Source organism: Dreissena polymorpha, chromosome 10 (assembly GCF_020536995.1).
Source record: "Dreissena polymorpha isolate Duluth1 chromosome 10, UMN_Dpol_1.0, whole genome shotgun sequence".
NCBI lineage: Eukaryota > Metazoa > Mollusca > Bivalvia > Myida > Dreissenidae > Dreissena > Dreissena polymorpha.
In genome coordinates, this window is record NC_068364.1 from 35,544,526 (window position 1) to 35,569,136 (window position 24,611).

General features: G+C 36.4%; 1 protein-coding gene across 1 annotated transcript in view; it reads right to left on the reverse strand.

The window, feature by feature from the left end:
- Positions 1-1,265: 1,265 nt before the first annotated feature.
- The window catches only part of LOC127848198 (tumor necrosis factor receptor superfamily member 16-like), a 38,137-nt gene continuing 14,791 nt past the window's right edge, over positions 1,266-24,611 (reverse strand). The window contains exons 3-6 of the mRNA XM_052380520.1: positions 22,339-22,861; positions 6,726-7,016; positions 4,463-4,573; positions 1,266-3,532 (exon numbers count right to left, since the gene is read on the reverse strand). Coding sequence (XP_052236480.1) covers positions 3,294-3,532; positions 4,463-4,573; positions 6,726-7,016; positions 22,339-22,861 — 1,164 coding nt within the window. The 3' untranslated portion in view covers positions 1,266-3,293. The remainder of the gene's footprint in view (positions 3,533-4,462; positions 4,574-6,725; positions 7,017-22,338; positions 22,862-24,611) is intronic.

Below are 24,611 nucleotides of genomic sequence, written 5' to 3' on the forward strand. Positions count from 1 at the left end.
TTATAGAACTGGATTTACTTACCCTACCGAAATTCTTTAAAATATATCGGCTACATTTCCTAGCATGTCCAACTTCTCACAGCATGTCGGGTTTCCGGGGCTGTAAACTAAGGCGTTTTACATAACAGCCATAACATTTGAGTAACAAGTTATGGATTTGTGGTCCTTCGTATTGTCTTAATGGCCATTTTGGTCACCGTGTTTGATGTTTGTGTAACATAACTAGCTTACATTTTGTCTGATGATATAAATGTGATATGTATGTGTTCTTTTCTCCCTGAAACCTGGGTTTAGGCACCAAATTAATCAAATTTGAGTGGACAGTTACATAGTCATATTTTATGATCATAAATAGGTTTTGACGGCCATCTTGGCGGCCATTTTGGATTTGTGTGATATATAATAAACTTAAAAAATGTCTGATGACGTAAATGTGTTCTTTGCCACCTGATACCTATATATAGACACCAAAATCTAGATCTAAAATTACTAGTAAGTGGAAAGTAACATAGTTACTATCATTAATATGTTTTGGCGGCCATCTTGGCAGCCAATTTGGACACTATGTTGGATTTCTGTGTGACATTATTAACTTACACTTTGTCTGACGAAATAAATGTGCTCTTTGCTCCCTTAAACCTGGGTATAGATACCAAATTCATCCAATTTGAGTGGATAGTTACATAGCTATGATCATAAATAGGTTTTTGCGGCCATCTTGGCGGCCATTTTTGAAGTCATATTGGATTTGTTTGTACTATATTAAACTTAAACAATGTCTGAATTTAAATTCAAACTAGTCAAATTGTTGTGTACGAAATCAAAATCAAGTAATATTCACAGCAGTAAAACCTTTCAGAGATTTTTTTTCATTTTTCAATCCTGACGGCGGCCATCTTGAAAACGGACGCCATTTTGAAATTTTGTATTGGCCAACGTGCTTTATCAAATCTATAGATACTGAAGAGTATATGTGCCAAATTTGGTGCTTGCATCACAAATTGAAAGATTTCTTGATATATAGACTCAATCTGCTGAGCTATCAAGAGTGCCAACCCGCTAGAATGGTTAATTCTTTATTAAAAGGTATGTTCGTTTTCTGATTTTTATTTTGTTATATAGTGCGTGTTTCAATCATCATAATGTATTTCGTTGTCGTTATAAGCATCATCACTGTCATCATCATCAATAATTGTCATTCATCAAAATCATCCTTATCTCTATCATCATCATTATATTCTCAATCATCTTCTTTTCGACGAATATTGATTACTCGGTGTGCATCTGAATATGCTCTATGTATAATGTAACAAATACAAATATAATACTCAGTGGTAACAGGTTTAATGTTTTATTGCATATACATTTTACATACATTTGAAAAAGAAAATGTACATAATAATATTGTCATCCAATAAATATGAACGAGTCAAATTACAAAGCATATAACAGAGATCGAGCAGTGCCGTCCAAACAGGCACTGGCCTGTTACCATGGTAACATAAAATGAAACAACGCACTGGAAGTTATCTGCCTTAAGAACTGGCACCAGGATCATATGAGAAAAAAACTACAACAGGAATACAATAAGTTCTATGTCCTCTAAGAACAAATAAACAAACATAATAAAAGTGTATTTGCCTATGTGTTTTATCGTGTGCATTTTTACCGAAATAATTCAAGGGAGCTAATTGTGACAATTTTTCGAATAAATATTTCCTAATAGTGCTCTCCCCGTTTCACTGCAAATTACTTGTACTCCAGCAAGATCACTGTAATGTGTCTATATAACTCCAAATAGATCTTACATCTAAAATGTCTCAACCATATTCGTGACCGTTAGTCATTAAAATTCGGAATTATAAGTCATTGAACTAATGAGCAATGGCGTCGTCATATTGAGAACACAGGACGGTTTGATATATTAAACGCATGCATTGGTAACACAACACCAGTGGTCTTGATTGTATACTTTTTTTAATAAGAGCCGTGCTCTGTGAAAATGGGGTTTAATGCATTTGCGTAAAGTGTCGTCCCCGATTAGCCTGTGCAGTCCGCATTTATGATATTTTCTGTTAAAAGAAAGTATCTTCTTAGCAAAAATACAGTGTAGGCGAACAGTGTTGTCCCTGATTAGCCTGTGCGGATTGCACAGACTAATCTGTGACGACACTTTACGCACATGCATTAAACCCCTTTTTTACAGAGAACGATCCATATGCATTCAACATATAGAACACCATTATTAAAACAAAACTACGTGTACTTAAAAAATATTATGAAACAAATATAATACACAAAAGTAAAGTTACGCATGTTTTAAATTAATAAATAACGTTAAACAAGTAATGATTTAGTACACGTTTAATCGATTTACAAAAAATATTTGTCGAAAATAAATTATATCTAATTAATTGTATACCAAACGCAATATGTCTATGACAACAATTATACATTTGTATGACTTTTGTCTTTTAAAAGGGTGGAACATCAACCAATGAAAACAACGTATATTTGTTCAAGCACATTTTTGATACGTCTCAGAGCGCTAGAAGAACGGCCTCCCCACCAATATTTTATAACTAAACAATGAAACTTTTAAGGTCAATTAGTTATACATAAGAGTTGCTAATCAGGGACGACACTTTCCGCTTGTATGGTATTTTTCGTTTAAAGGAAGTCTCTTCTACACAAAAAATACAGTGAAGGCGGGAAGTTTCGTCCCTGATTAGCCTGTGCGGACTGCATAGGCTAATCTGGGACGACACTTATAGCACATGCATTTGGCCTCATTTTCACAGAACAAGACACATATATATTTCGTTTTTTTTTATTTATGCTCGATTGTATCGAAAGCCTATAGCTCATTGAAACGCTATCGAGTCCGTTTCCTGGTAGTACCAGTGCTTGGTGTCTTTGGAGGGATGGAAAGAATATTCCAACATCGAAGGCGTGGCCTTTGGCAATCCTACCAATCACCAATACATCACCGATCGTGACGTTATTGGTCATTGCCAATCATAATAATACAATAATGATGACGTCAGCAGTCATTCGAAACAGAATGCACAAATACAACACGTTAAAGCCATAGTTTAAGGCATAACAAACAAAATTAACATCACAGCAAAAGTATGATGTCATCATTAATTTCATAGCCAACGGATTTCAATTCCATAAAAAGTTACGAATGACACTCAATTACCTCAACGTTTCTTATCCATCCAGCGAAATGAACCGACATGTGATCACAACTACACAGTCAAAACCCGCAAAGGTATTTTTAACTCCACTCAGGCCACGTTTTGGGAGGTGCTTGGCGGTTTTGAGAGAAGCTGCGTCCTTCCTTCCGTCGTATCAGCGTAAACGACCCTTGCGGCGTCTTCGCGTCCGACGTTACGTAGACACTGTATAAGACGCGATACGGTGGCGACTTCACGGCGTTCCCAGTCATGTAGAAGATGCCTAAAGCACGTGTTCTTCTCACGTGTGTGCTTAGATTCTAGATGTGCTATACGCTTGCTGCTGTAGCCTGAAATTATAACAATTAGCCAATAATATCCCTCTAAATCCAATATGTTGCGAGAATCAGCGTTTCAACTATTCAAGGGACTGTTTAAACACTTGGTTTTATTATACCAAATGTAACCACGAGGGGTTTCTAAATTATTAAGTATGCTGGGATTATGTTAGAAAACGACGTCACTCCAAATTTTTTATTCAATCCATGTATTACTAAATGACTGCATTTGTTTATATTTATATTTTTTTACGTAGCTCATAGTGGCGCATTGCCGCCCCAGAAATTGTCCGCCATAGGCGGCCGCCTAGTTCGCTTAGTGGTTAAAACGGGCCTGTCCATTGGTCCAATGCATGTCGGGAGTAACAAAGTATACCCGTTTATTCCTTTAAAGAACGTGGAGTCTCCAATGTGTAAGCAATAAATGGCTTTGGTACCAGTTTTCAGACGTAACCGTCTGAAAAACGCTTGTCAAAATACCTAAGAAGCACATGCCGTCCCGTAACTTTCAAATATCGCTCAATTGGTCATTGTCGACCTGAAATGGCTTGAAGTCAACCGGGGGTGACTAGAAGCCGATTCATGTCACCCTGTGGAGACTTCAAGCCGATTTTAGTCACCCGGTCGGCTTGAAGTCACCCCAGGGTGACATAAATCGGCTTGAAGTCACCCTAGGATGACAAGAATCGGCTTCTAGTCACCCCAGGGTGACTTGTGGGCCATTTCAGGTCGACAATGAACCAATGAGCTCAAATACCTGCATGGTTTCACATTTTTAATGATGTTGAAAATTGCGACGTTAAAAGTATCAACTTGTCCGGACACCTCTTAATTTGTACGTCTAACAAATGGCTTCCATGAAAAAGCAAACAGCCTGTATTATTATTTTGTAAAAATTAAAAGTATTTATTTTCCATTACTTTGTTTATCATAATTAGTTACCCAGTTCTTTCGCAAGGCGTTTCCAGCTATCACACTCGGGCACGGACATGATTTTTTCGAGCTCTGTCTGCTTCATCATCGGCATATCTCGTACCCGCGACGCGAGACAGTCTGTAAAAAAATGTGATACTATATAACATAATTCACCCGTCTGTCTGTCTGTCTGTCTGTCTGTCTGTCTGTCTGTCTGTCTGCCTGCCTGCCTGCCTGCCTGCCTGCCTGCCTGCCTGCCTGCCTGCCTGCCTGCCTGCCTGTCTGCCTGCCTGTCTGTCTGTCTGTCTGTCTGTCTGTCTGTCTGTCTGTCTGTCTGTCTGTCTGTCTGTCTGTCTGTCTGTCTGTCTGTCTGTCTGTCTGTCTGTCTGTCTGTCTGTCTGTCTGTCGGTCGGTCGGTCGGTCGGTCGGACGGTCGGACGGTCGGTCGTTCGGTCTTCCCTTAAAGATGAACAAAATAAACAATATATTTTTAACTGTGCGGTGCAAAGTAAGGTTGGTACATCTGTAACATTCTTAACCACGCATGCATGCTTCTTCAAATCATTTGATAAAGAAAACATCTTTTGGTAATCTTTTTAATTACCATACACCTATAGTTTCCCATTGGATCACATCGAGGGAGTTGAATGCACGCTTTCCATATCCACATCCCCGTTTTGAGTCACTACGCAATTTCTAACACGAACTTCAAAACACTATTTCCTCAATAAAAATCATAAAGGCCTATCAGCTATATTTGCTAGTGTTACAATAAGCCCGTCTGGTTTGCGACGATATCAGGCCCTATGTGAGACCGTTACACCATTATCATGCCGGCGTACGGCGTTCATGTGTAACGCTAATGCTTAAAGCAGAGCGGGGACTCGCGCCGATGTTTGTTTAACTGATTAATAAAACACAGAGGCATATCGCGTTTAGCTTTTCTAATAATTATAGGTTTATCATTTTATTATGGAAGATTACGTATCAAATATACACTCGTCCAAAAAAGTCGTGTTTTTTTTCGTATTTTACACGAACAATTTTCGGGCGGAGTAAAAGTCAAGTTAAGGAAGAGATTTGCGAAAATATATGTAAATTTTGTTAAAATATAATTGTTTACTTAAAAAATGTAGGACTACGAAGCACCATAAAATGTCATTCAAATATATAAGATGTGGGTCTAGATCTGTGAAAACTGGGCTGAATGCCTGCGCGCAAAGTGACGTCCCAGATTTGCCTATGCAGGCTGCTTGTATGGTATTTTCGTTTAACCCTTTACCACCCAGAAACGCACTTTGGCGCATTTTAAGTCCTTTGGAAAATAAAATCAAATTTATATCCTGTCTTAATATATTCAAGTTTGAAAGGCTTTATTTCCAATCCTTAGGTAATGATACACTGTAAGTAGCAAACAGCGTAAAACATGTACATACTAGGAGTTGCTTGCAGGCTGTTCTGGTTTTATGCTGTTTGCACATAGCCATTTTCACTTTGCTTCTTAGTAGTAAAGGGTTTAGTAAGTCTTCTTAGCGAAAGTCTAGTCTAGGCGGAAAGTGACGTCCCTGATAAGCCTGTTCGGACTACACAGGCTAATCTAAATCCAGCCTTACGCGCATGCATTAACCCCTGTTTTCTCAGAGCGTGGTTAACTTTTAAATATGAATCTACTCCAAATTTGATGCGAATAAATAAGTTGAACCGTAATTTTATCAACGAGGCAGGTATACATTCGACAAATTAAAAAAGTGATGACGGCCATCTAGGCGCAACTTAACGCCGAATTACGCACCGAACCGCTGAGATCCAAGAATTACTATACACACATGCTGCCAACCGCCGCGCCGAGTTTCCACGCCTAGCCACGTGAAACAATAATTGTACCGCTGTTATTTGTGCTTTTTTTTTAATTTAGACACTAAATGTTTTTATCATGAATCCAAACTTATACACTGTTTTCAAAATGTAAAACAAAATGATACTACTTTTCTTAATATAAGACTTAAACCAATTAAATAACATCCTACCAAACCTGGTAGGAATTTCTTGTGATGGAGGAGATTGAATGTGAGAGCAAGGAACGACAACTCTGTGTGGAGATTGACATGCTGCAGAGACAATTTACGATTATCACATCTACCCGGTAATTACAATTTTCCGAAGAGAAACGTTATTCACTTGATACCGTTGGCTCAAGAAACCTATTTGCAACTTAGTGCTTGGAACATGTGCACAATAATTCTATATTAGTATTAAAATATATAGGTTGTATTCAACTGTCTCGACTTACATGAATACATTTTAGGCGAGTCGTTTTCCACGTACACACCGCTATCACCTCCAGAGGCCCGCGAGTACTCAATATCTTCGTGCGCGCATGGGCCTTTCTGTTGCCGCTTACTGCGCATGCGCTGGTATCGTTTAAAAATGACATATCCCACAAGCCCCACGACAACCAAAACGAGGGCGGAGCAATAAAGCGGGAAAATGTCGCCATCGCGATCTTTCTCTCTGTCGACCAACCTCGGCGTGGTATGGTTAATGCGCGGGAGTCCAGCGGGTGGGCGCCCAGCATTGACACCTGAAACATAAGGATTGACACCTGAAAATGATGATCGGCCCCTGTAACATGATCATTGAACCATGCAACATGGTCATTAACATATGAATAAATAAGCATTGAAACCTACAACATGATCATTGACACCTGCAACATTACATTGACACCTGCCACATAACCATTTATACCTGCAACATAAGCATTCACACCTGCAGCATGATACCTGCAACATCAGAATTGATACCTGCACCATAAGCATTGACACATGCAACATAAGCATTGACACATGCAACATAAGCATTGACATATGCAACATAAGCATTGACACATGCAACATGATCATTGACACCTGCAACATAAGCATTGACACCTTCAACATAAGCATTGACACCTGCAGCATGATTCATGCAACATCAGACTTGATACCTGCAACATAAGCATTGACATCTGCACCATGATCATTGACACATTCAAGATAAGCATTGACACCTGCAGCATAACCATTGACACCTGTAACATAAGCATTGACACCTGCAACATGATCATTGACATATGCAACATAAGCATTGACACCTACAACATGATCATTCATACCTGCAACATATTCATTGACACCTGCAACATAATCATTGACACCTGCAACATAAGCATTGACACCTGCAACATAAGCACTGACACCTGCAACATAAGCATTGACACCTGCAACATAAGCATTGACACCTGCAGCATGATACCTGCAACATCAGAATTGATACCTGCAACAAAAAGCATTGACACATGCAACATAAGCATTGACACTTGCAACATAAGCGTTGACATTTGCTACCAACATAAGCATTGACACATGCAACATAAGCATTGACACCTGCAACATGACCATTGACTCCTGCAACATAAGCATTGACACCTGCAATATAACAATTGACACCTGCAACATGATACCTGCAACATCAAAATTGATACCTGCAACATCAGCATTGACACATGCAACATAAGCATTGACACCTGCAACATGATCATTGACATCTGAAAAATAAGCATTGAACCCTGCAACATAAGCAGGGATAACTGTAAGATAAACATTGACACATGTAACATAAGAATTGGCACCTGCAACATGATACATGCAGCATCAGAATTGATACCTGCAACATAAGTATTGACACATGCAACATAAGCATTGACACTTGCAAGGTAACATGTACACATGCAACATGATCATTGACACCTGCAACATAAACATAACACCTGTAACGTAAGCATTGATACCTGCAAAATAAGCTGTTACATGAGCATTTACAGCTGAAAAATACGCATTGACACATGTAAGAAAGCTTTTACTAAATCAAACATGTAACTTGTAAAGTAAGCATTGATAACCTCAACAGAATCATTTACACATGTAGTTTAATTGACTTGCAACTCAACAATCATTGATACTTGTAGCATAATGAATGACTTGCCACTAAACAATCATCGACACAATAAGCATTATTATTGAATTAAAACTTCCATAATTATTAGCACGTGTAGCACTATTATTGAATTAAAACTTCCATAATTATTAGCACGTGTAGCATTATTATTGAATTAAAACTTCCATAATTATTAGCACGTGTAGCATTATTATTGAATTAAAACTTCCATAATTATTAGCACGTGTAGCATTATTATTGAATTAAAACTTCCATAATTATTAGCACGTGTAGCATTATTATTGAATTAAAACTTCCATAATTATTAGCACGTGTAGCATTATTATTGAATTAAAACTTCCATAATTATTAGCACGTGTAGCATTATTATTGAATTAAAACTTCCATAATTATTAGCACGTGTAGCATTATTATTGAATTAAAACTTCCATAATCATTAGCACGTGTAGCATTATTATTGAATTAAAACTTCCATAATTATTAGCACGTGTAACATTATTATTGACTTAAAAATTCCATAATCATTAGCACGTGAAGTATTATTATTGACGTGAAACTTAATAGTCATTAAAACGTGAAGCATAGCGATTGATTAGCAAATAAATAAGCGTTGAATATTGTAGCTTAACGAGTGACTTGCAACTTAAAGAGACATTTTCACGTTTGTTAAATTGACAAAATAAAATAAAGATTGTTTCAGATTCTCAAATTTTCTTTGTAGTTATGATATCTGTGAAAAAAAGTGATATTGAACATTTACCATGCTCGTAAATGTCCCTATTATGCATCTTTTGACGATTTAAAAACCTGAAAATTATAAAACGCAACGCAAAACGATTTAATAATTTGGAGAGTATTGTTGTTGTCTTTATATTTTGGGATACTACGAGGATTGCTTATATAAAGTTTAAAATACATCACTTATTGTATGAGAACGGTTGGCCGAGTGGTCTAAGTGTTAGACTTTTACTCCAGGGGCCAGTGGTTGGAGCCCAGTTGAGGGTTACTTTTTATCTTTAATTGTATTTTTGTTTTGTTTTTTAACTGGAGCTTTCAGATCCAATGATTACATTTATTAATATAAAGCATTTCATAAAAAAATTCAACACATGCCAAAGTCTGTTCAAAGGTCCCTTCAATAACAATTGACTATGGTTGCATAGTAATGGACTTGCAACGTAATTATGATCGGTGCATGTAGAATAGTAAGTGACTTGCATATTTAAACGCATGACATAATGTAGCATTATACTGTCTTGCAACTTAATACTGACTGGCACATGTGACTTGCAAATTAATAACCATTGGCTCTTGTAGGATAACAATTGACTCGCAACTCAATAATGGTTGGCAAATGTAGTTAAAATACTTAATTGCAAGTTTATAGTAATTGACAGCAGCATAATCACTGATTTGCAACTCAAACATCATTGACACTTGCAACATAGTCTACAAGATACACACGAACAATATAATTGACACCTGTAACAAATCATCGATATCTGATATTTGCTACCTTTTAAACATAAACATTACCTATTATTAAAGCGATTTGCGACATAAACGTTTAACCTGAAAAAACACCCATGGTAGCCTTTCACATATACATTTACCCCTGCATGGTACAATAGTAAATACATGATAGATGGTTCTTTAATCTTAAAAAGTATTTTCTTTTAACTATTACAATTTAAAGAAGTATTAATTCTGTCTCGGTAACACAGTTTTTAGTTTCTGGCATTGGATTGTTTCATGGAAGTTTAACAAAAACCTATGTTTAATAAAATGTTAACTGTCGAGTACAAAAAATATTAACATATTATTTTATCAACGTTTGAAGTTAATGCATTTTTATTATACTAAAACTATAGGTATGTATGAACGAATGTTCCTTTATGGTTTCATTCCACTGAATCGAAAGTAGTGCTATTTCTAATGAGTTCCATTTCTCTTCTGATTTTAAAGCAATTTAGCGATCGCACTCATTCTTTTTGTGGTTATGTCCTCAGTCCTTTCTGTCTCTGCAACATTTTGGTGCATTTCATTGGGGACTACGTTAAAAGATTACCGTAAAACTTGCGTTCATTGAAGAACGGTGTATGTATCGAAAGCTCAATGCCAAAGCGCTGTTTTCCGAGGGTGCTTGTATTTGGGCGAATGTTACTTTCTTAAAAATTGCGATACTGTATCTTTTGTTTTAATTATTGAAAGAGGTCAGACTTGTCTTTTAAATGATACCAGGCTTGGAAAATTTGGTCTATAGGAAAGGCAAGAAAAATGCATTGAAAAAAAAAACGTTTTATAGAGTGCCTTACGGAATTGGAATTAGTGTTATCCAACCTTATGCAAGTTGTTCAGACTTGAAAGTTTGCCGAAATATACGCACGTTGCCGCGTGGAATACAGGGTACTATTGTTTTCATAAGAACGTGTGTGCGAAACGTTATCAAATCCCGAAATAAAACCAACGAAGATGCGAAACAGATTAACAGTGCAAACTGAAGCAAAAAAGCTAGGGGTAATTAATTTATATATCAACGTTGACTTGTGTTAAATTCATTATGCCATCATAACAGCGTAAGGGGTTTACCAAACTCGCGAACGAACATAAACATAGAAGAATGCAAAGTGCCGATCAAAAGAATATTGTCAGGTGGAGAAATGCTTAGCGCCATTCTCAGATAAAACGATCTGGCACAATCGTGATACATCGACTATTTCCGGAATCTTCCGCTGGGAAGATTTATGCAATAAATCGTCTGATGATCCGGAATACGATCGGGCGCTTATTTAAATTTTTATAAAACGGTTTAATATTCAATGCAAGAAATGGTTCAGCAAATGTGCACATGCATGCGTGTTCCTTTTCGTCCTTTTAAGCGTTGAACAAACGATTGTATCTTTATGAATACATCTGTATATATATATATATATAATATATATATATATATATATATATATATATATATATATATATATATATATATATATATATATATATATATATATATATATATATATAAACAATGTAAAATTACAATTTCGTTTGCGGTTCCAACAATCAGTTATAACAAGCAAGGTCATTTTTCTTCTTTTTTTTACATTTTAATTACTGGCGTGCAATCATATGCTGTTGAACGATATGTCAAATCAAATATACGAAACTTGTTTGTTTACAATACAAGATAACTATTGATGCAAAGCATCAAAGGGCGTCGGGAATTTCAGTGTAAAAGGCACTCAATGAAGTTACATGGAACGATTTTTTTCTACTGTTAATATTAATATATTGGCCGATTATTTTTAACAAAATAGAAAAAGATACTGGTATAACCATTATCTATGATTTTGTGTTATAACCCTCAAATAACCATTATCTATGATGTTGTGTTATAACTAGGGATGGCAAAATTATTCGAATATTCGATTATTCGATTGAATGGTCAGCATTCTAATTATAAAAATGATATTCGCATATTCGCATTTTTTTCCAAACGTAGTTTTACCAATATTTAATGAACTTCGAACCGCTTACTAAAAAGCAACCGAAATCACTTAGGAGTAACATGTTTGACGTGACGTTCTTCGTGTAAAACTGATAACGCGGCCCGTATCAGTGTTGATTGCGCAATGCAATATACAAGCTCTAAGAAAGGCCCCGACTGTTGCTTGCCAATGGGGTGTTAATTAACGGTTTCAATTGACTGGCGAATAATAATTTAGTTTTGTGATCACAGTATGTACAGCCATTAAAATGTGTGAATTACTCAATTCGCGCAATGCAATATACTAACTATAAGAAAGTGCCCGAACTGTTGTTTGTCAATTAGGTACCAATTAAGGGCATCAATTTACTTGCGAATAATAATTAAGTTTTTGTGATCACAGTTTAAGAACAGACATTTAAATATGTGAATTACTCAAAAGTAACAGATGATATAATTTAAACAATTATCAAGGAATCATAATTCAAATCTGAAAATGCCACCAGCCCCTTCTGCAGTATGGAATACTTTACATGGTCTGTGGATAAGAAGACCGCAAAGTGTAATGTGTGTAAACTTAGTTTTACATATGCGCGGTCTGCTTTAAATCTGTGGAATCATTAAAAAAATAAAATTCTATGACACGATGTTTTTCATTCTATTTGTGCCCGATCACAGTATTGGTCAACAGCGATACAATTATTCGATAGCAACGTAAATAAACAGCCTCGTATTTAGCAAACGGATATAACTTACAAACCAATGGAAATTAATACATATCAAGGTAAAATCAATCCAGCCGTTTTATGCGAATATTCGATTGAATGAATTTGCGAACATTCGAATACCGATATTGGTATTCGATGCCATCCCTAGTTATAACGCCCAAATAACCATTATCTATGATTTTGTGTTGTAACCCCCAAATATTTCATAGTTCATTTTATTTACATTGGTTTCCTTTTTTTCTTACTGGCATCCGTGTGCAGTTTTCATTAATGGAACAGAACTGTGTAGGTTTTAAAAAATCTGCTCAATCTTGTAAGCGTAATTTCATATTTTTCTCAACTTCAAGGGGAGGTGATTCTGAACTTATTCATACGTTGCTCATTTACGATAGGGGTTAACATAGAACACAAATAAATAATTTGATTCTACTGGGGCTCGAACCTTGGGCCTCTTACATGTGAAGCGAACGGGTAACCACTACACTACGGAACCGCTTGAAAAATCACCTTCTAACTAAGATATTTATAAGCTATTAATAGTCGGTTTAAATGTAAACCCGGATGTTTAAACGCTGGATAGTGAGCGGGGTTAAAGGTCCATACCAAAGGGTCCATACCACTGGCAAGATACGGGCCAGGCCTGCGGCCTTCTTTATGTGGTTTTTAAAACAAAAACATGTAGGAGGACTTGGTAGTGATGAGACTGGGGTGATGTGATGGTGCTCCTCATTGATAATCGACTGCTTCCTTTATCAAGACTCATTATTACAATTAATAATACGTATCGCGCTTCGCGCTCTATAGCGCCTTTATTAGTAACTAGGTGGTTGCTAGGATAGTGGAACAAAGAAGTTTTGTTTTTATACAAAGCCAGAACGTTTCACCGGTTCGCGTTTTTGCCCAGTCCCTGTGATATTTTATTATTGCCCAGTCCCTGTGATCAGTTATTTATTAAACAATTAGCTTTGCATTATTGGCAATAAATGTTGTTTTAAATGTAATAGGCACAGATGCAGTACTTGTTTACACTAATTTACACAAACAATCACCACTATGCAAGATATTCTGACAACAAAAATATATACATTGATGCGTAAAATAACTTCGCCTCCCAAAAGCGAAAAAAACGTATTACATACTAGTCGCCGCACTTCAGTGCGACGCCAATAATAATAAACAAAGCACACCCTGGTCGATACATACACATTGTATATAAATAACTCAAAATAACGCTTGACTTTCCCGCGCTGCACGTTTTCCTCGTGCGCCCTTTGGCAGCTCTCGGCACCATTGTGTTATACGATATTTGCTTACAGAGTCGACACAATGCACGTCATTGTATCAGCGCGAATCTTCGGTTTTCCATCAGAAATTCGAATGAAGACAATTTATTTAATGATGTACACTGTTCATTGATGATATACACCCAAAGAACCGTTCATGAGTGGGCTAGACAACTAAAGAAGGTCGGGCATCAACCGGAAGTTACTCAAGGTCGGGACGGGCGATACAGCGGTAACGGGTAAAAAGTGGGAACCGTCCGAAACTTGATTGAGAAGGTTAGCGCCATACCGTGCAAATACTTCCTAATATTTTGTGAATTTTCGTTTAAGGCGTGTTATAGTTCAGTATTAACGTCCTTAACTTGGGAATCCCATTTTATGTCTAGCATCTGTATCCATAGTATCGGCCCTCTTAACCCATTTATGCCTAGTGGACTTTCCAATACTTCTAAATTGGATCAATTTATTTCCAAAATTAGGGATGTCTAGTATATTTGTTTCTATATTTAGAATATGACTTACAGAAATTCCTTTAGGAAAACAGCGCAGACCCTGATGAGACGCCGCATCATGCGGCGTCTCATCTGGGTCTAAGCTGTTTGCCAAGGCCTTTTTCTAGACGCTAGGCATAAATGGGTTAAGGAATACGCCTATCTCTTATTCTGGTGGTATAGGCCCTCCTCGTAGTATCGTGACTTTTTCGAAAACCCCTCAAGAACTTATGGAAAGTTTTTTGCGAAACATTTATTATTTTAAATTTATAGTCTTTTCGAAATCAGTATAATTTCAACAATAAGCATGTCTAATAGTACAAATGCGCGCAATCGCGATAGTTCTTCAATCGTGATACATCGGCTATCTCCGGAACAATTTTAAGCAATAAATCGTCCGCTGATCCAGAGTGGATGACTCACATGGGACATCGCAAGTTCCAGTAAAATAATTGCAGACGCCGTAATGTCTACGCTTCGCGGTCCAGCCAATGCTTAGTACAAAAAAATCGTTTGGTGTCGTCTTTCACTTTCAGATTTGTTCGATATCGATCAGACACCATCAAAGAAATCGGAAAACACTGGCTATTTAATTAGATAAAAAATATCCTTTGATCTTGCGCGCGTTTCACTATACCGCCTGTTGAAAAAAATCTTCCCTTATTCGACCGCGTTTCACACGAGAGCTTTGTGCAGCGGGTCGCTTTTACTCTCCGTCCCACTTTTGCATGCATCTAAAGCAGTGAACTGCCCCGAGTGGCGCTTCTATTAAGGTTGAATTGAAAAGACAGAGACAAGAACGAAGTAGCTGTAACCATGCCACAATTACATGAACCAAACATCAAAGCCGGGCGTAACCAAGTAACCTTTGCATGCTCCAAACATCAAAACCGGGCGTAACCATGTCACCACTACATGCACCAAACATCAAAACCGGGCGTAACCATGTCACCACTACATGCACCAAACATCAAAACCGGGCGTAACCATGTCACCACTACATGCACCAAACATCAAAACCGGGCGTAACCATGTCACCACTACATGCACCAAACATCACAACCGGGCGTAACCATGTCACCACTACAAGCACAAACATCGCAACAAGGCTGTGACGCTATTTGTCAGGACGGATCATGTTACACCATGTTGCACTGTTACGCCGTTCTGTTTTTGATGACCAAATTTTGCTGTTTTCATACAGGGAACATATTAAAACATAAGCATCGAAAGGTTCAGTCCGCACAGGCTAATCAGGAACTACACATTCCGCTTTAATCGTTTAAAGCGGGTATATACGATTTTTTATATGTGTTTAATTGTAATATATTGATAAAATATGTTACAATAACACAAAATAGGCAAGAAAAATTATACATTAAAGCCGATTTTCATAAAATGCAGCAAAGACAAATTAGCGCCCCGAGCCGATTGTGACGTACATATTTTCCTACAATAACCGAAGCATTCGTCTTTGTATTAGGATCGGAGTTAGTGTTCGTGTGTCATATGAATAGATATCGTTGCAGGAATTCAAATAAACCGTTAAACTAAGTTTAGATTCACATCGTACATGTATGGTATACATGCTGACAAATTTGGCTGTACAGCCGTTTTCAATTTCAGAATTGAATATTTGGCTTATTTCACATTTTTCGACACATGTTTATCTTAACTTTTATTTTAATTTATATTGAAATATATATATATATATATATATATATATATATATATATATATATATATATATATATATATATATATATATATATATATATATATATATATATATAATAAGTTGTTTACACATTTTATATAAATGCATAAATATTTGACAAAATCGTATATACCCGCTTTAAAGGAAGTCTAATCTAAATGCAAACTCCAGTGAATGCAGAAAGCGGAGTGCCTGATTAGCCTGTGCGCTTTGCACTAGCTAATCTGGTATTGCACTAACACACATGCAGAAAACCACGTTTTCCCAGAAAGCAGCTGAAATCAAAGCAACAATGAAGCTTGTGAGCTGGGTGTTTTAATAGTTGCAAAAAAGCAAAAGAGCCAAGCTTTTAACCCATTTATGTCTAGCGTCTAGAAAAAAAGCCTTGGCAAACAGCGGCGTCTCATCAGGGTCTGCGCTGTTTGCTTAAAGGAATTTCTGTAAGAAATATTCAAAATATAGAAATAAATATACTAGACATCCCTAATTTTGGAAATAAATTGATCCATTTAGAAGGATGGGAGAGTCCACTAGGCATAAATGGGTTAATTAAGGGAAGTTTCAACAAAGGACGCACGTGTAACCCAATAACACGTGCACAAGACGATCAAATACGTTTCGTAACGGCAAAGAAACAAACAATCTGCAAAAGACGTTTGTCTATCATGTGAAAAAAAGTAAATAAAGATTCGACTTCATAGAAATAAGGAAATCGGGAAACAAACACTCAGCGGCAGATTTTGTTTTAGCTCAGAAATATCACGAAGCTCTTCTAAGAAATTCGGCATAAAGGAAGTGCTTAAAGGGGAAATCCGTTTATTCTTTATTGTGCCGAGAGATTAGACGATACTTCGAAAGTTGTTTGCTTTCGCTTGATAAACAAAGGCTTCTTTATTGTTTAAAGAAACGAATTTGTTCTTTCGGTTATCGAAATCCTCATTTATTAAACACGGATGCGGCTGTGTAAATTAACCATTGATGTTTCAAAATGTCTTTGAAAGATTTAGAAACATGTTTTACATGAGTCATGAATGTTTATAAATGGCTTTTCCTTCGCAGACAAAAGAACGACGTCTGGAAACTTTGGTACATATTACCGGTATATATAATAATGTACAGTGCCTTTATTTTGTTCAAACTGGAAGCCGTAGTTCAGACCCGTTTGCAAATCTAAAAAAAAGTATGTATTTTTCTAAAATAATTGTAAAAAAGTCCCGAATAAAGCCCTTCTCCTGCCCAATACACATGCACACTAAAACATTCAACATTCGACCTTTATTACTATAATATTTAAAACACTTTTACTTTTAACTTTGAAGTATCCGTTTACAAAAAACAACAACATCGATTTCGCAATTGAAGTCAAAACGACGCGATTGTTCCCCTACCAGAAAGGCCCCGGTCCAATTCCGAAAAGGGCTAAAACACCGAGTTGCGTTGTGTTCCATAATCTTTCAAAAGAAGCAACATATTATTATACGACAGGAGTCTTAACAAAAATAAACGTGAACCATTCGTCGTTAAATTAACACTTTAGACACTTCTCAAGTTATTTAAGATATGTGTTGTATTTTAAAACAAAAATTTTCAAAGTCAATCATTTCCAATAGTATCCTTGTTCTTTGGAGTCTGTGAATTCGTTGACGGCATTTTTGGAATCATTAACCAAAATTTTCGTAACGTAAATTCCGACATAGCCGTAAATAAAATAACTAGAAACAAAGAACGGATTAGAAAAATTACTAAAGTTAAGTCATGGTTATATTTAAAAGCAGTGATATATGGTGCATATCGTGCACTGATAATGTATTTAAATATGTACTGCAAAAACTGCCACATAATCTGAGCAAAACTTTCAAAATCAAAGACAACGATGTTCAAATATTCAATTAATCCTAATTCTTGGAAAACTGGCCTTAATCAATGTGCGTAATGCATCGTCCCATATTTATTAATTAGTGTAAAGCGTCGTCCGACATTAATCAATGTGCGCAAAGCGTCGTCCAACATTAATCAATGTGTGGAAAGCGTCGTCCAACATTAATCAAATGCGTAATGCGTCGTCCCATATTAATCAATGTGCGTAAAGCGTCGTCCAACATTAATCAATGTGCGCAAAGCGTCGTCCAACATTAATCAATGTGTGTAAAGCGTCGTCCAACATTAATCAATGTGTGTAAAGCGTCGTCCAACATTTATTAAAGTGCGCAAAGCGTCGTCCAACATTATTCAATGTGCGCAAAGCGTCGTCCAACATTAATCAATGTGCGTAAAGCGATGTTCCGCATTAGTCAATGTGCGTAAAGCGTCGTCCATCATTATTCAATGTGCACAAAGCGTCGTCCCACAATAATCAATGTGCGTAAAGCGTCGTCCCACATTAATCAGGGACGAGACTTTCCTTGGTATGGAGTTTGTTGCTAATAGGAAGTCTCTTTTTGACGAAAATCCCTATAAGGCGGAAAGTGTGCGAACTTCACAGGCTAATCATGGACGTCACTTTACGCACATGCATTAATCCTAGTTTTTCCCAAAACGATGCTCAACGAGTTAGAAGTGAATGAATGCCATATGGGAGCATTTAAATTATATAGAGGATATTTGTTGTATTTGGTGGAATATCGATTTTGATGCAAGAGTGATCACAGCATTTTTGTCTTTGATAACGAGCGAATAAAAATCGATAGTCCAACGAAGCGAACACATTATCTTTAAATTCTATTCTAACCAATAATATTTTGTATTTAAACTGGAGAATTACGCTAAAAGAATGACGTGATTACATAAAAAAATGTCATTTCACAGTAAAACAGTTAAAATTATCGAACATTTTCACTGTTATTTTTCACTGTTTGAAACAATGTAGTATCAGTTTTAATTCGCTGATATTTCTCTATAAACCACCGAAAAGATGAGAAAAAAACCCGGTAAATATCACGCTTATAATACGGTGCTATGAATGGGCGAGGTCGCAGTGGCTTAGTGGAAATGGTGTCCGCCTAGCGACCGGAAGTTTACGGGTTCGAGCCTAATTTGGGGGAGTGTTCTTTAGATCTTTCCCATAGACACGAAGTACTGGTTCTAGTCACAGAAAATGGACTCGATAGCGTTTTAAATAGGCCTTAGGCTTTCGATGCAATCGAGCTAAAATACATAGGATAAAACTAAAGCAATGGGCGAGGTGTTTTAACTTGAATTTCGTCTGAAAGGAAAACATCATTAAAATTAAAGTACATAAACAAAATAATGTAATACCATAACGAAAACATATGAACACAATTCTTTTATGCTAACATGAATTTTAATTATTATAATTATTATAAACAATAATAATTGAAACACATTAATAAAAACATGCAAGAAAAATGTTTAGAAGTATTTAAATGGTATTACATGAAAATAAGCTTCAACTAAATACTTAAAAGCGGCAATAACATTTTATGTTAAAAGAAGTGTTCACTACTTCTATCGACTGCAATCAAACCACAGGCATGTATGACGATCCTATATCATAAAGAAGGAATGCAAATCGATAAACATAATTATGCCGTTTGTACGATAAAATATAGTTTAAAAACATCAAAAGGCGCAATAAAACATTATTTTACTGCATCTCACTCATTTAAATAATAGAAATACGTTCTCATTACATACAATGGAATTAAGAGCTACAGTATGATTTATGAAAAAGGCATGCATTTTATAATGTAATAGAACAATTCAATGGATTGTTCGAATAAATACACTAAACGGATTTTTTAAACTGTCTATGATATCGTAATTACCATGTTTGACAGCGACGACAGCAAAACCTATTTGGCCGTGCTATGTGAAAAGGTGGTTTAATGCATGTGCGTAAAGTGTCGTCCCAGATTGGCCTGTGCAGCCCGAACAGGCTAATAAGGGACGACAATTTTTGCCTAAACTGGATTTTTGCTAAGAAGAGACTTTCTTGAAACAAAATATATCATAAAAGCGGAAAGAGTCGTCCCTGATTAGCCTGTGCGGACTGCACAGGCTAATCTGGGACGACAATTTACGCACATGCAATAACCCCCTTTTTCACAGAGCACGAACTATTTATTCATATAATTTATAAACTATTTGAGCCTCGTTCTGGGAACACATGGTATATTGCATGTGCATAAAGTTGTGTCCCAGATTGGCATGTGCAGTCTGCACAGGCTAATCATGGAAGACCCTTTCAACTTTTATGGTAATTGTCGTTTGAAGTAAGTCTCTTCTAAGCAAAAACCAGTTGAGAAAGAAAGTGTCGTCCCTAATAAGCCTGTACGCTCTGCAACAGGCTAATCTGGGACGACACTTTACGGACCTGCATTAAACACCATTTTCATAAGAGCTAGGCTCATAAAGATTATGTGCTAAAGCTGCCGATGAAAACACGATTAAAGCGACTTGTTCACTAATTTTCGTGTTTTTACAAAACACGATAAGGTTGTTTTGCTAAATAACACAGTTGTAGTGTTTGGAATAGGTTTTAATTATTAAAATAACAAAGAAAAAGTTGCCCGCGTGATCGAATCCAGAAAACTAAGTCGTAACACCCCGGCTTTTAAATCTAGGGCGCATTTGAAATCACTTGAAAGTAATACACGTTTTTTTTCTAAATTATCGACAAAAAATCGATACAACGCATTCTAATTTCTACGATTTAGATTAATGATTATCAATGAACGAACCCATATTTTTCAGATTTTAGTGTCGGGAGTTTTATTTTGCTATTTTAATACAATGCATGTATATTTTTTTAAACTATGACGAAGTTTTTGAAAATTGTCATTTTGACAATCTGTGAACAAGTCGCTTTAAGAGGAATGGACAGATAAATGAGAATATGAAGAAATTACCACCAACAAAACGACTAACATAATAATCATCATAAACAGATGGCACTCGATAAAACTTGACTCGACTTAAATACAAGTCGGCAATTAACTTACTTAAATACACTACATATTCAACAACATCTATAGAAAGTTTATTCGACATTAATTCGACGCATGGACGTAAAATGGCCTATTAATTTTGAATCACCAAAATCAATTACTTAATTCGTATTTAGCCATCAGATTTTATACGCGGTTAACAATACCCTGAACCGAATATACCATGATATAACACAAAAGCCGCGACACTTAGAGGACAAACAGATGGTTAACTACTATTATTTCAGTCAGAATAAAAATGCCAAACACTTTTATGGCGGCTCTTTAATTGTATAGCTGAAATAATGCCATCAAATGTTTGTGTAACAGCCCGTATCGAAATTTATCGAGGTGTGGAAAGAACACCATAAAGTTCACATGTAAGAACACATACCTCATAGTTAATTGTCAAAGAAAACAGGCTTGATTTTGATCCGTTTTTGCACATTTACATTGTATTTGGTAATTGTTTGGAGATTTATATGAAATTCTACAATGAATCGACAAATCTATGTAAAAATAAGTAGTTTAACCAGGCCTTTCCGCAGAATTGTGTTCAGGCACAGGGGCGTAAATAAACAATTGGTGTTATGTAGGTACACTGGAACTGCTGAGTGGAAAATTCGGACACAGGGTCACTCCTTCGGAAAATCAGTAACAAGGGTACCCCCGGTTATCAAACTCAAGAACTGGTGTGTCACCGTGCTTATAGGCTCTGGGGAAAGGCCAACAACATAGTACTTAGTACACGTATGTTACTCGCAACTTACCAATAATGTAGGAAAGGTAGTGTATGCGATTAGCTTGTGCCCCCTAGTATTATAGTGACCGATCCAGAAGCACATATAAGTTGCAATGACAAACCCATTATTGGACAAATAAAACATAATAAGCAAGATCAACTTTATGGGGAAACTCACCAATTTGAAATATTATTTGAAAGTTACGTACGGACAAGATGCGAATACATGTGTACTTTAAAATCATTTATTTTGGTCGGCATACAATTGCGTGTTTTTAAAGGACCTTTTCATGGACACGAAAATTCAAAGATTTCTTATTGCAGAAAAAATGATGATGAATTAGCGTCAGTCTTTTTCCGATTTGTTTGTGTTAAATTCGTGGATTGGTCATCCTACGAAATCACCGAAAATAACTGTCCACGAATCATTATGATTTAACAGTATTATTTTAAAACATACGGTAAATAAATGAATGATTTTGCAAAATGTCATCCCAAGCTACTACAGATACTTACTAAAGCATATGGTGTCCTCAGTTGTCATACACTCCTGAAGCATAACCTTCTGGGGACCACACTTGGAGCACGCCTCGCACTGCGAGTAATAGTCCAGCTTGTTCGAAAACGTCACATTGGGTTCGCATGGCGAACAGATCGTGTTAAATTGAGCACTACATCTTCTAGACGCACCCCACCCTGCTGGGCAAAGGTCGCAGAATCTGCACTTATCGGCCTCTTTGTCATAATATGAACCCTCCGGACACAGGCATATCGTGTCCTGTGTGATATTGCAAGGGTGTAGCACAAATAAAGTGTTGTTTCCGCACGTTGAGCACGGTTTGCACACTTCCTCGTGCGAAGTCTTATCCGAATACGTCCGTCCGGATACGCATGGAACACAATAGGTGTCTTCTCTCGGGGTGCATTCCACCTCAACACCGCTTCCGGCTGCGCATGTGGTGCAGCAGATGTTGAATGTTACGTTGTACTGGACTGCGACTTCGTTTTCGAGACATCCCGTCGCCACGGTGATGATAACCTGTTATAAATGTATGATATTAAGACAATAACACACGACAGAGCTGGGCCGGACGTTAATAATCGGCCCGCTGTGGTCATAACTGCCCGAGGGCCATATTTCGGTTAAGGCCGATTATAGACGTAGGGCCCCTGTTCTGCGGTGTGTTATCGTTTATCTTGCATATCATCATATTTGTTCCTTCACTCAAATTTATTACCGAATCAGGCGAGCCGATATGATTATCATCTATTCCGTTTAAAACAAACTATGGAAAACGAGCGTTTTCGTTTCGTGCACGAACCATTTGGAATGTAATTCCAATGAGCATCCGACAAGTGTCTTCAATACTACATTCAAAATAAAATTTAAAGAATACCTACAAACAAATCATTGATATACAGGTATGCTCATTTTTTCTATGTGAATACTTTGTTGTGATTTGTCTGATGTGATTTATTTTAAAAGATTGTTTTTTGAAAGATTGATTTTTGATTTTTGTATCATATTGCATATTTTGTATTATCATAATCATCATCATCATCATCGTCGTCGTCGTCTTCGTCCACGTCGTCGGAATTGATAAGGAAGTTATTATAACATTTAACTGTTTAGTTCATTTTTCTTTTTTCCCTTGTATGTCCGTACGCATGTTTCAAAATATTTACTTGTGTTATGTTACTGAAGACCACATTGTAAAAAAGAAATTATTTCTTAATGTTAATTCTTCATGAAATAAAGTTGTTATTATTATTATTATTATTATTATTATTATTATATTGGGTCACAAGACATAAATAACAGCCCACTCGCGACGTCAATGAAGGCTTACTGTTTATAGTAACGATGTGTAATATGTTACTATATGTGTGTGGGTTTTTGTATATTTTAATTCCAGTATTCACCCGATTCGAAAACATGGCAAAATAGCTGGGACGAAAATCACATAAACAACATGTATTTGGAAGGCTAGTCTTTAGAAAAAAACGTTTTTATTGTTCACATGTAAATATAAAACCCTTTTGATTTTCCTTTATGATGCGTTGCATTTCATGAATTTGTTTATTTAACTCGAATTAGCATGATACAACGCAGTTATTATATATTGAAATAAAAAAAATAAGACATTATATCTGCCGGAATAGTATTTGTCAGTAAGTATTTTTCAGTTTGGTCAGTGATATGGCATACAGAAGTTATTTCGTAACAGTGTTTAATTCTTATGAACACGTTTATTGGCTAATGTTTCGATGCCTTCATTTTCGGACTGGAATCCCTTCAAGACGTCATCGACATTTGTGAAGCCTTTTTAGTCAGGAAAAAAAAAGAATTAGAAATAGAATTGCGTCCGCTTATTCGCAAATCTGAAGTTGTTTAATCTTACTTCGGTTGTCTCAAATAAAAGACTTTTATAATCTTTCATGTTTGTGTGCATCTTTTTTCTTGCACGCATGCAAACGACTTCAAACGTAATAAGTGCGCGTTGGTTGTTCTCGAATTCTCTTTGATATCGTCCTCGCGCGTATTTCTCGTGTAACATAATATCCAGTTTCATTAATAAGATGCATCTTAAGTTGATCTTAAGTTAAAGTGTTGTCATATTGTCCGCGTTCTATTTAGTGATATATTAAAGCGAAAACATAATTCTTGCATGTATGTACTGACCTTAATAAAAAGCAAAGACTGCATTACGTGTCTGGAATAAAGGATATTAAGTCATAACAAGATTGTACTTGTCTCTATAAACCTTTTAAAAATAACATGCTCTAAA